The sequence below is a fragment of the Leguminivora glycinivorella genome, chromosome 10 (assembly GCF_023078275.1).
Source record: "Leguminivora glycinivorella isolate SPB_JAAS2020 chromosome 10, LegGlyc_1.1, whole genome shotgun sequence".
Taxonomy (NCBI): domain Eukaryota; kingdom Metazoa; phylum Arthropoda; class Insecta; order Lepidoptera; family Tortricidae; genus Leguminivora; species Leguminivora glycinivorella.
In genome coordinates this window covers 3,218,557-3,232,683 of record NC_062980.1, presented here as the reverse complement: position 1 = coordinate 3,232,683, position 14,127 = coordinate 3,218,557, and the positions used below count along the sequence as shown (strand labels likewise).

The 14,127-nt window shown below is 40.7% G+C and overlaps 1 protein-coding gene across 3 annotated transcripts in view; it reads right to left on the bottom strand.

Annotated features, from left to right (window-relative positions):
• Positions 1-14,127, bottom strand: part of LOC125230143 (CCR4-NOT transcription complex subunit 3) — a 46,613-nt gene that overhangs the window by 17,248 nt on the left and 15,238 nt on the right. For all 3 annotated transcript variants that reach the window (XM_048135176.1, XM_048135177.1, XM_048135178.1), the window contains 5 exons: positions 12,598-12,777; positions 8,839-9,034; positions 7,466-7,563; positions 6,554-6,654; positions 4,109-4,227 (listed from right to left, as the gene is read on the bottom strand). In XM_048135176.1, coding sequence (XP_047991133.1) covers positions 4,109-4,227; positions 6,554-6,654; positions 7,466-7,563; positions 8,839-9,034; positions 12,598-12,777 — 694 coding nt within the window. The remainder of the gene's footprint in view (positions 1-4,108; positions 4,228-6,553; positions 6,655-7,465; positions 7,564-8,838; positions 9,035-12,597; positions 12,778-14,127) is intronic.

Sequence of the window (14,127 nt, the reverse complement as noted above, 5' to 3'; positions counted from 1 at the left end):
CATAGAAACTATTGAAAAACACAACGAAAAAAAACTATGTACGCAACACATCGAAAACATACCACATATCCGCGCAACACCGTCAAAAACTCATGCACACACGAAACTTATTTACCATCGTCCATATTTTTAATCTATCCGGTATTTAGGCGGGAAATCATGTTTTTTTTTCTTTTATTTTTTTTTCTAATTAGATGCTGGCCGGTCGGAGGACGGGAGGCGACTGTTTGTCGGGGCGCTGGCGCGCGCCCAGCGCGGCGGGGATTGGCGCGCGGCCAATGGCGGACGGTGTAACATTGTAAAGTGGCGAGTCGCCATTCACGCGGCGATAACGTTGTTTATTTGTAAACAATGCTGATAACGCGAGCTGGATAACTAGAGATGTTCGATAGCGCGGGTATGAATCACGAATACTATTTATAATTCGTTACACCTACCTAATTGCATTTTTATCTTGGAATTTAACATTCTAAACTTAGTTTAACACGTTTTTCAAACAGCTGATAGTGAATTCGATTGGAAAATTAGGTACTATTTTTATCTCTTTTCTTGTGCGTAAGCGCTGTCAGCGCTTGTCAAGGTAATACGACATTTATGACATTAATACCTGTCAAGACCGTTTTTTTTAAGATATTGTTTTTCTATAATGAACTGTGTTTACTTGTAACTTATCCGATTAAGCTAGAACAGTATTGCGTACTGTAACGTCACACTTCCGTAAATAACTCTAAGGCCATCGATACGGACGTTATCATAACCTTGGGAATGACAAGTTCTCGATATAACTAGTCTGCGGATGGATAAGTGTGTGTTTCCTATTTATTCAAACACTTAAATTATAAAACTTATATAAAGTATACCGGGTGCCCGGTAATTAATGGACAACCTTTTAACCACCAAGAGGGCACCTTATACTGGTCCAGAAAATCGACTTTTAGGTTTAGTAAAAGTCGCCTGGTTTTCGAGATTTTCACACTTTTTAAAATTTTAATACTACCTAAAATTTTAAAAAGTGTGAAAATCTCGAAAACCAGGCGACTTTTACTAAACCTTAATGTCGGTTTTCTGGACCACTATAAGGTGCCCTCTTGGTGGTTAAAAGGTTGTCCATTAATATCCATTGAAATTTTAAAAAGTGTGAAAATCTCGAAAACCAGGCGATTTTTACTAAACCTTAAAGTCGATTTTCTGGACCAGTATAAGGTGCCCTCTTGGTGGATAAAAGGTTGTCCATTAATTACCGGGCACCCTGTATATCTAGTTATATCGAGAACTTGTCATTCCCAAGGTTCTATTAACTGGACAGGTATCATACTTGATGTCACAGTCGATCACATTTTAGTCTATGAAGTAAAGAGTCTGATAACAAATAGCGACACATCATGAGCAATTTTCTACTAATAAAATGTGAGCGTTTGATCTTGTCTATAGGTATCTTTTTGATTATGTTTTTTATTTCCGCTACCCAAAGGTTGTTGTCTGGTAGAGATCGCTCTTTAGCGATAAGACCGCCTGTTGTCTGCCTCTATTTATAATCATTTGTTTTGTCTCCACTGTATCTTTTGCTGAGGTGTGCCAATAAAGAGTATTCTATCTATCTTGTAATGTTTTCAATTGACTATATCGGAAAAATATAGTTTATAAAAAAACCCCCGACTGCGACATAGTAGACCGATTTTCATGAAACATGGCTAAGAACACTCCCGACTAACTCAGCTTTCAGACAAAAAAAAACTAAATCTAAGTCGGTTCATCCGTTAGGGAGCTACGATGCCACAGAAAGACACACACACAGACAGACAGACAAACAGACAGACAGACAGACGGACAGACAGACAGACACGTCAAACTTATAACACCCCGTCGTTTTTGCGTCGGGGGTTAAAAATAAAAACAAATAAAAAAAATCTTAGCATGCTTTGGCGTGTAGTAAAAAATTAACCATGAATCGTGCATTAAAAAAACTACTCAACTACGTGTTTGAACTATATACGCATAGCCAACAAAAAAATTGTGCTTTTAAAAGTCCTCTTTTCAAGGCAGTTTTTGTAACATGAACCATCTGACAGGACAAAGATTTTAAATATTTAATACTTTCATGACTATTGGGTGAAATTTGGACAATTGTGAAGTCAGTGTCGCCATCAAATATACCAAGGTGCTCAAAAATACCTGACGATGCTCTTTACCATTTTTTGAAAATAGAGGCATGTTAGATGCGACCGCATCAGATAAATTTTGCAAATGTGACGTATTTGAGATTCCAAATTAACCATTGTCAAAACTAAAGTTTCTTTTGATTATGTTTCCTTTAACGGTTTCGATGTTTTCTGCTACCGGCCGGGGCCCATTTCTCGAAGTTACAATTTACAAGCGGCAGTCAATGTCTAATATGCCAAGTCGGAAAGAGACTTCCGCTCGTAAATTGTAACTTTCAGTTTTGAGGAATGGGCCCCTGATTTATTTTCATGAATTTGTCAAGTATTAGTCGCCTTGTCCTGTCAGCCGGTGTAGCACAGCATCGGTGGCACTCACTGGCGCTGTACACGCGCGGCTCCAGCGGCGGCGCGGGCGCGGGCGCGGGCGTGAGCGCGGGCGACGGCGCTTCTGAAGGTAAGTACTCCGCCAGCGCCACGGCTGACGTGCGTACATATTCACCGTTATATTTATCTATCTACTCATGTTCATTTATATGCCTTATGAAATAAACACGTTAGTAAGACAGAATGATCTAAAAACTCTAGTACAGTTGAGGTCTTTTCAAAAGGACTCATTAATTCTATAAGTCAACAGAGGTTATGATTATCTATGACTTCCTAAAGAAATAACTCTATTATATTATATGAGTTAAGGTATTAAATCAGCAGTTCTCAAAAAGTTTGTACATAGCCACGTCAGCAAATTTTAATTGATCCTATTTTGTTACCAACTTCTACTGATATAAGTCGACTTTCGTAACATAATTGTTATAATTAAGAAAATATAGATACTCTATTCATAAAATCAATCTTGGGAACAAAAACCGGCCAAGAGCGTGTCGGGCCACGCTCAGTGTAGGGTTCCGTAGTTTTCCGTATTTTTTTCAAAAACTACTGAACCTATCAAGTTCAAAACAATTTTCCTAGAAAGTCTTTATAAAGTTCTACTTTTGTAATTTTTTTCATATTTTTTAAACATATGGTTCAAAAGTTAGAGGGGGGGGACGCACTTTTTTTTCCTTTAGGAGCGATTATTTCCGAAAATATTAATATTATAAAAAAACGATCTTAGTAAACCCTTATTCATTTTTAAATACCTATCCAACAATATATCATACGTTGGGGTAGGAATGAAAAAAAAAAATCAACCCCCACTTTACATGTAGGGGGGGGGGGGGGGTACCCTAATAAAACATTTTTTTCCATTTTTTATTTTTGCACTTTGTTGGCGTGATTGAGATACACATTGGTACCAAATTTCAGCTTTCTAGTGCTAATGGTTACTGAGATTATCCGCGGACGGACGGACGGACGGACGGACAGACAGACATGGCGAAACTATAAGGGTTCCTAGTTGACTACGGAACCCTAAAAAAGGAATAAAAAAAAACAAATTTCACTGTTTCCTTAATTTTTGTACAAACTTTTTAAGAACTGCTGAAATATACATAGATGCGGACAATATATATACACGACTCTATTGCTTATGCGTTGAGGTTGTGGATACGTTATTTTAGCACTTTGTCCGCATCTATATTTAATATCTTGACTGTAATCAGAAAGAAATTCGTGACACTGCTATGTGAACCCAGTTAATGCCAACGTCAAGAACTTTAGGGACATATTGAATAGCCAGGTATACACAGAGCGAAGGACGTCGCGAGGCAAACGTTCAATGTAGACAGATCGCTCGACTAAACAAAACGCACATACGTTTGCCGCACAAGGAAGTCGCCTCGCGACGTGCCACGCTCTGTGCGGACCCGGCTCATCACATCGGGCGTGTTGTCGCACTTGACATTTTGCAAGTGAGTGAGACAAGAAGGTAACACCTAGCGAGTTCGCGTCAGGGCCTCTGATTTTTACAACGAAGCTGTCCCATAAGATATATGTAGAATGGTACAACTCACCGGTGTTGTTAGGCTGCCGGTGCGGCGGCGCGTGTGGCAGCGCGTGCGGCGCGTGGTGCGGCGGGCTGGGCGGCGGCTTGCTGGGCGTGGACGCGCCCGACACGCCCGTATTGTTTATGCTACGGGAAACCACACTTTAGTATTCAAACCTACACACCATGCCACTGAGTTGTTCGATGGGATCGACCGGTCGATTTTTGATTGGGGCCATCGTAGCTTGTATCGATTATATATGCCGATCGATCAATTATCTATTCGTGATAACTAAGAAGATACACAAGTACAGTCACTGGCATAAATAAATGATGATTTCTATACCTTGTCGCTTTTAATCCGTTAACAATTTCGTATGAAATTTCAAATACAACGTTAGAGTGACAAGCTACATAAATCATCACTTATTTATGCCGGCGACTGTACAAAAACAGAAACAACAATTTAAATAAATTAAACAAATAAGTTATCACGAAATGGTCCCGACTCAGCATAAATGCTGACCCGAGAGTCAGCGCTGGTCTTCCGTCGGGACCATTTTGTATTTTTGTTATATTGTGTCAAATATAACCAGTCAAAATCGTAATAACAGAATCAAAGGCAATTGAGTGGCCAGAAAAGCAGCTTTATTGATGACAGACTTGAAAGACTTTTAACCCGACATAATATAGAATTAAACTTGAAACTACGGGCAAACTATGATGGCGATGGCAATGGCACCATCTATATAGATACAGAAAGTTGACTTCAAATAGAAATCGGAATATACGTCACGCAATGCCATATAAATAAGAAACTGTTATAGTTTGATAAAAAAGGTGAAAATTAAAATTTGACAATATTACCCCATTTTGTTTATATAAATAGGTTTGTAAAGGTATAACACTGCAATGTCGTCACTTTTTTTATTTCTACGTTTTTTTGTCAAACTGCACCGAAGGCTACAAAAACTATGACTCAATATTGTTGTAATATTTTATAAATGTGCAAATTTATCAGTCTACGAAATGTGCAACACAATCATAAACGTGTTCTACTTACATATTAGCCAAAAACAATTCATAATAAAACATGAGATGTCAAAAGTAAATTTATATAAAAACCGAGCAAGCTACTAAATAAAATAAATTGAATAAACATTTTGAAAATAATTGTTTCAGTCTAATACGAATCTACCAAAATGCCGCATTTAGGTGCAATAACAAAATTCACGTTCATGACTTTTTTTATCGTAAATATGACGTTCTCGAACTTTCCACATTGCCTCTGACCATAGGAACACGCTGACAAATTGTTCGTAAAAACATTCGATTTCGGCTAATGGTAAGGGACAATGTAACGTAACAGTTTTTAAACCCCGGTTTTATTATTAACTGATAGTATAAATTGAAATAGATATCATACACGAAAGAAGAAACGGCAAGGCCCACTGGTGGCCGAGCCGGGAATCGAACCCGGGTCTTCAGCTTACGCGGCTAACGTTTTTACCACTAGACCACACGCCCGCCGTGGTACCCGACGAAATTTCTCTAGTGTATGTTATCTCTGATAAGGCTAGGCGCCTTTTGACCAACTCTAAAGGCGAGCAATTAGTGCTTGCACCTCCTATATGAATCCTTTGCAGGATTACGATATAGCGAGAGAGATGGTGCTGTCATCTATACTAGGGAACAAATCAAATTATTTTGTTGAATTTTTTTTTTTATTTGTTTTTTTTATATATAGTAGTGTGACTACTTGAAAAAAACAAATCAAAAAATATTCAACAAAATAATTTGATTTGTTCCCTAGTATATTAACTGATAGGTTGATATTTTCCGGCAAACTGATCCTACGGCACTGGTTCCAGAGATGAGGTATCGGCGCTTTTGGTGGGACCAGTGCCTAACGGATAACCTTCAGCTTGGCCGATTTCGTCTCCATATATATGCCATTTTCGATCAAAGGGGTACTTTACTTATTGTCGGATGTTGATGGGCCATTTTTTTTCAAAGTTGTCCACCCCACTTTTTTTGTAACATGGGTATTTTTTACGCTATTCATACTCAGAATCACGAGGTCTTTCGATCCTGATAAGAGAAAAAAATTGTCCCAAGATTTCCATACATTTTTCAGACCTTCCATTCTGTTACCGCCATACAAAATGTATGACAATATGGTAACGGAATGGGAAAAAAATTTTGGGACACTTTTTTTCTCCTATTAGGATTGAAAGAGCTAGCGATTTTGAGTGGAAATAATATGAAAATTTCCAAATCCAAAAAAAAGTGGGGTGGACAACTTTGAAAAAAATGGACCTGATAAGGCGCTACTGCCGCAATAGCTTCAAAATAAAATCAATTATACAGATAACTGACAACCCTTTGATTGTAAAAGTCACATATGAGCCTTGAAATATCGTGAATGTTGTTATAGCACTTGTACAGCAGTAATAAAAGTCAGTGGACTGACCTATTGGTGGAGGCGGCGGAGTTATTGAGCAAGGAACTAACGAGTGACGTGCTATTATTGACCACGCTGCTCGCCGCCCGCAGCGGCAGTGGCTTTACCGGCTGCAAATATACACACACCTTTACACGAGGGCCGAGCGGCTTTGGGTTCGCAGCCTAACCTTAGGGCCCATTTAGACGGTACGAGAACTAGCATACGAGTTTTATTACATTGCGGTATTTGATGGCTTTGCAAAATTGTATTAAACCTCAACAGCCCCTGTAACTAAAATCGCATGCGAATTCGCAAGCCGTCTAAATCAGGCCTTATTAACTGGTTTCACGCAGAGCGAGGCAAGTCGCCTGCTCGCGAGGTGAACGTATAATAATATAGACGAGCCTCGGTCGAGGCAGGTTGCTCAGCCGAACAACACGCCCGTGCTGACTCGGCCGCGCGAGGAAATTGCCTATCGATACCTCGCTTTATGTGAGTCATTATACCTCGCCCGAGGCATTACGGCGTGCGTTTGCCTCGGAAGAGGCACGTAGATTCTGATGGAATTGCTTCACTCTGTTACAGACGGAAAGTGTGAAGTGAAGACACATATTGTATACACTACAGACCATCATATTGAGACTGACATGCTGTTGTGATATATTTATACTTTTTTTCTGTGTTTTAATCTATTCGTAACTCAAATCTAGTGACTTATTTTGAAAGCAACTAGGTTTCAAGTAATAGAATATTACATTGAGCTTTCAGTATTCACACTTTCTTCCAATCAATAGATTAAATAGGAAGATTTAAAAAAATAATCAGCTTCGAACCCAAAACCTACAATATAATCAATTTGGAAAATCAATACTCCACATTTTAAACTAAATATATAGAATATAATCTTAAATAATAAAAGAAAATGTCTATGGTACTCACTTTCGCTATGACCTCTTCTTTCTTTTTCTTCTCAATGTCTATGGAATCTGTGGAGTGGTTGTGGACTTCTAACGTGGGAGACGGAATGGGACTTGTTCCTGAAACGAGAAATGACGAGTAAATGATGGTGCTGAGAATAATATTACATAATTTGTAAGAGTGTTCTCGAATAAATATTCATTCTATTCTATTCTAAAACTTGACTTATCATTTTTATAGAAATTCAAGAAAAGCTCCCAAAATAATATAGTGAGAAAGGTTACTTTTGGAAACTTTGCCAATTTTGCCATGCCACCCAGAGGCGTTGACAGTTTCCGATCAACAGAGTCCGTGCCAAAATACACGTTTGAATAATTAGTCGTACTGTAATTTGTATTTCGATTTTGAACTTCAGTGGCATTGAAATATAGTAATAAACTGCGAAACTTCCAACTTTGTTACTTACTGTACTGTACGTGTGTTGGATTACGTATCGTTATCTCAATGGCTCAACGACCCAAACGATTACGTGCTTGTTTACTACTATTTAAAAATTTCCATAGAGTAAATTACAAAACTTAATTTTGAAAATTTGTCAGATTATACGAAATGGGTAGTGGCAGATATGATGTAGATAGATTTCGTCTTCAGGCCACAAATGGGAAATATAATCAATCCAATATTTACTAGCTGTTTTTTCGGCGAAGAAAAGCATTGTGGAAAAACCAGACCTACCTATCCCAATATGGTAAGTAGCGGATTAGTTTTGAATATAAAAAAATATCTGGAGTTTGTGATTGCGGAGGACGGTAGACTACTAACTACTAACTCCACTCAGTATATATGTATCATGCAAATCGTTGTTGTGGTGTAAGAGAGTACCTACTCTTCACCAACTTCTATGTTATCCATACTAATATTATAAATGGGAAAGTGTGTGTGTCTGTTTGTCTGTCTGTCTTTCACGGCAAAACGGAGCGACGTATTGATTTTTTAAGTGGAGATAGTTGAAGGGATGGAGAGTGACATAGGCTACTTTTTGTCTCTTTCTAACGCGAGCGAAGCCGCGAGCAAAAGCTAGTTTACTATAATTACCTGACAATGCTAGTGGGGCAGCCGTTAGACTCATTACTATTCGAGTCTGTGGTCGCGGATGGTAGCCCAACGTCGCTTAACTCTATGTCGTCCAAACCGTTGATATCGTCATATGTGTCGCTTAATTTTTAACCTGGGTAAATCCATTCTGCTTTAAGTTTGAATATATAAAAAATATAATATGATCTGAAAGATAATCAACCTTATAGCAGAATGGATTTACCCAGTTTTGAAGTTAAGCGACACATATAATTATACTCTCTTTTAAGCATATAACTATGTTTATATAGTATAAGTACCTGATATAATGCTAGTGGGGGAGCCGTTAGACTCATTACTATTCGAGTCCGTGGTCGCGGAGGATGGTAGCCCAACGCCGCTTAACTCTATGTCGTCCAAACCGTTGATATCGTCATATATGTACTCGTTTTCTTCGAATCCGGGTTCTAGGTATGAGTCTATGTAGTATTCTACGTCGTCTTTGATCCTTTTTATCTGAAATTTAGAAAAAAAGTGAATTAGACATATGTGAATGATAGAAAGAGTTTATAAAAATAATGTTTGGTTAGGATAATTTACTGATTTTATTTAGATAGCTAAAGTTTTTAAGCTGCACGGAGGACTTTTCAGCTTGAGCTGCATAATAGATTTAATGGTTTAGAGGCGCAAGACGATGTGGACGAGGCTTGGGTAGAAGTAAGGGACACCGTTAGGGAGGTTGGACTGAAGGTGATAGGAAAGAGAGGAAGTTGCAAGAAGCGGAAGTGGTGGAGCAAGGAGTGTGACATGGCAATGGAAGAAAAGCGGAGACTCAGGGCACTGTCGCTACAAGACCACAAATGGGAGATCGAATACACTGAGAAGCGCAACTTCCTAAGGAACCTGATCAGGCAGTGCAAAAGAAAACATCTAGAAGACCAACTGAGCCAAGTAGAGACGTTAATGAGATCAAATGCGAGCAGGAAATTTTACCAGGAAGTAAGGGCGGTCAAGAAAGGCTATCAACCAACAGTCCAGTTCCTTGAAGATGATGCAGGAAACCTCATCTCAGACCCATCAGAGATGCGAAATGAGTGGCGACGGTATTTTGAAGGGTTACTCAACTGCCCACCTGTTGAAACTGACATTAATGTACCAGAGGATACTTCACACAGTACACAAACTGAAATACCTACTTTTGAAGAGGTGAGAAAGGCGATAATGAGGCTTAAGAACAATAAGTGTCCGGGTGTTGATGGTATACCAGCAGAAATATGGAAATATGGGGGAGGGGCAGTGCAGTCTAGACTGTATGAGATAATTGTTAAGATCTGGAATGACGAAAAACAACCACAGGAGTGGAACCTGGGTGTTATATGTCCCATACACAAGAAAGGTTCGAGGAGAAAGTGTGCAAACTATAGGGGGATTGCGCTGCTTCCGACGGCATACAAAATTCTTTCGTACATACTTCTGGGTCGTCTAGAACCATATGCAGAATCAGCACTCGGAGACTACCAGTGTGGCTTTCGCCGTAACCGGAGCACTGTAGACCAGATTTTTCTCCTAAGGCAGCTTATGGAGAAAAGATGGGAGTTTGGCCGGGACATTCACTCATTGTTCGTTGACTTTACCAAAGCCTATGATAGCGTCGACAGGGAAGCTCTCTACCAAATACTCAAGACCTTAGGCATACCTGACAAGCTAGTCAGAATGACCAAAGTTGCCACTCAAGTAAGCAAAATGCGGGTTAGAGTGGGTAGCACCCTTACGGAGGAGTTTGATGTCGTTACAGGGCTCAAACAAGGCGATGCTCTTTCACCCTTGCTGTTCAACTTGATACTCGAGTACGTCATCCGAAAAGTCGTAGTGTATGACGATGACGGGGGAGTTGAGTTGAACGGCCGACACAAAATAGTAGGATACGCCGACGATCTGGCCTTACTAGGTGAAACTAAAGAGCACGTTCAAAAAATGGCACAAGCTCTGGATGAGGAGGGTGGAAAAGTGGGGCTTAGAATCAGTCTGGAGAAGACGGAGTATCTACACATGCAAAGACGGAGAATGGTACGACGCCGAGACGGGATAACCATTAACGGGAACTGCTACAAGCGCGTATCATCATTCAAGTACCTCGGTTGCACGATAACTGACACCAACCAGAGAGAAGACGAAATCGACATCCGTATCCAGAATGCCCTAAGATGCTCAGCAGCCCTTCACAAAATATTAACGTCCAAGCTCATCAGCAGAAGAACCAAGATCAGGATTTACAAGACCGTGATAAGGCCGATCTTGGTATATGGATGCGAAGCTTGGACGTTGACCCTGAAGGAGGAGAATAAGCTCTTAGTGGCAGAGCGGAAGATCTTCAGAAAGATTTTAGGCCCTACGAGACGAGAGGATGGCTCTTGGAGAGTCAGGAAGAACTTGGAGGTGGAAGAGCTAGTGGGCGAGCCCAACGTCATCGGCGAGAGTAAAGCTTCTCGTCTGCGATGGCTCGGCCATGTGGAGAGGATGGGAGAGGATCGTGCGGCCAAAAGAGCTCACTTGTGGCGATCTACTGAAAAACGGCCGGTCGGAAGGCCCAGGTACCGATGGATCGACGAGGTCCAGAAAGACCTGCGTGACCTTCAAGTGACTGAGTGGCATCAGATTGCACAGGATAGGAGCGAATGGCGGAATCTAGTGTCGGAGGCCAAGATCCACTTCGGGTCGCTGAGCCATCGCAGTAAGTAAGTAGCTAAAGTTTTTAATAATGTAAGTCTATGGTTATAAACTTGAGAAAACATGAACGAAAGAATATCAAATCAGTTTACTGAATATGTTTAATTGATTTTTATTTTTATATTTGTTTGTACTAGTTGACAATACAGTACTTTAGCATGTAATATGTAGGGAGCAACAGACTAGTTATCGATAAGGCATGCGGTTTTCAAAACAAAAGATGTGGTTTCAGGATTCCGGTTGTAAAGTTTATTCCAATAGCTCTTCTAAAGTTATACAAATGATAATAACATTTTGGACTCATTTCAGAAGCTCCTCTATAACTTATAACTAGACCATTTGGTGGGTAGGCAACCTCCTAATCACACTCGCACAGTAAATGTGTTGTTTGTCCTTGCCTATTAGATTGATTTTGACAATGAGTGAATAAATCTACCTGTTCAACTTCAACAGACATATATCATGTAGTCTAGCGCAGCAGGGTTTCAAGCTTCTTGATGTGGAAGCGGTGTTTCTCTAGCTTTTATTTGGTCTCCATGTGGTCCCTTTCTTCACCCAGTGCCTTCTAGTTTATGAATGATGGATATTTTAACTGTTCTTACCTGTTCAACTTCAACGGACATGTTGTCTAGCATGCGCAGCAGGGTTTCAAGCTTCTTGATGTGGAAGCGGTACTTCTCCAGCTTCTGTTTGACCTCCTCTATGCGATCCTGCTTCTCTTTCTCTACCAGTGACGAATATGTAGTAGTTACCTGTTCAACTTCAACAGACATGTTGTCTAGCATGCGCAGCAGGGTTTCAAGCTTCTTGATGTGGAAGCGGTACTTCTCCAGCTTCTGTTTGACCTCCTCTATGCGATCCTGCTTCTCTTTCTCTACCAGTGACGAATATGTAGTAGTTACCTGTTCAACTTCAACAGACATGTTGTCTAGCATGCGCAGCAGGGTTTCAAGCTTCTTGATGTGGAAGCGGTACTTCTCCAGCTTCTGTTTGACCTCCTCTATGCGATCCTGCTTCTCTTTTTCTACCAGTGACGAATATGTAGTAGTTACCTGTTCAACTTCAACGGACATGTTGTCTAGCATGCGCAGCAGGGTTTCGAGCTTCTTGATGTGGAAGCGGTGCTTCTCTAGCTTCTGTTTGAGCTCCTCCATGCGATCCTACTTCTATTAGTCTATGAGTGATAAATATGTAGTAGTTACCTGTTCAACTTCAACGGACATGTTGTCTAGCATGCGCAGCAGGGTTTCGAGCTTCTTGATGTGGAAGCGGTGCTTCTCTAGCTTCTGTTTGAGCTCCTCCATGCGATCCTACTTCTATTAGTCTATGAGTGATAAATATGTAGTTGTTACCTGTTCAACTTCAACGGACATGTTGTCTAGCATGCGCAGCAGGGTTTCGAGCTTCTTGATGTGGAAGCGGTGCTTCTCTAGCTTCTGTTTGAGCTCCTCCATGCGATCCTGTTTCTCTTTGTCCAGCCGCTTCTTTTTGCCAACCAGCAGCGACTCGATCTCTGACTCGAACTGGTCAACCTGCAAGTAGAAATAGACTATGTTAGGGTAGGTCATGGGTAGGAAAATTGAGGTGATACACGTGGTTATTGGTGTAGTTTCTGCGATATATACATAACCTACACATTCATAGATAAACTATACACGGCTTTATACCCAAAAGGAGTAGGCACAGCACATGAAACTGCTCAAATTTTAGTGCTGGAGAATTAAGCAATTAAAAAATAACGAGATCGTAATATAGCAGTGACAGGTTTCTAGCCCGTCCATCCACATCACAATTAAACCCATAATGCCATAGTCGACTTCTAAGACACCCAAGGGAGAAGGGGTATTGAGATTCCTAATCAGTCGCCACACGGGGCCATAAACATATATATTTAAAAAAAAGCTTTGTGGTGTAAAGATAATCAGAAAGTAATTATAGGTTACAGTTTTATGAGATAGTAAATAAAAAAAAAACAAACAGCACGATAAGAGATAATTAGGTGCTCGATGAAAATAATACACATTGACGAAAACAATTAGCACATCAGTTTGGTGGCGCCACTATGCCACCAAACTGTGATAATAAAAAAACACATAGGTACTTTATATGTATACAAACGGTAATAGGTCGAAAACTTTTGGCGTTAAGCCTAGCCACAGTATAATAAAGAGTACTATCGTACAGTATGGCCACTCCCGCTCCCCGCTGAAAGCGCCGCCCACCCCCTCTCGGTTACCTAACAGTTACCGCCTGTCAAAAACGCGAACAGTTGACCTGTCATATCTCACTCACACAAGCATGGTACGCGTTCACCTACACGAGCTTAGAATGTGTGCTAGGAACGAGCCTCTTTCATATATTTGATCGCCAGTGTCCGAGATGTGGCCTAGCTAACTTCGTACATTATTTTATCAAGGGTCACACATATTAGATTGTATGTCAGCAAATAAGTAAGTAACTCGTAAAGCCAGCTTCTAAATGTTTTTGCGTTGGTTAGCCGTAGTAGGTGCAGTCCACCGTACAAGCGCGGATCCAGCTTCGTGCCCAGGGGGGGGATCACGTGATAAAGGCCCGAGGTCCCGGGGGGGGGGTCACGTGGTCTATTTGTATGGCCAACTTAGGCTCCAGGGGGGGGGGGGGGTTCATGACCCCCATGACCCCCCCCTGGATCCGCGCATGCCACCGTAAATGAACGAACCAAACGGACATCTCGGCGCGTTGTGCGCGTGGCCATAGAGGAATAAATAAGGGAAGAGTTGTAACTCCATACATCAGTAAATGCAAGTTATTTGTAGTAACATCATAAATTAAATATAACAAGATCATACCATCCCATACATTAAAATGCGACCGCCTACGAACGCGTTTACACTCCACCACAC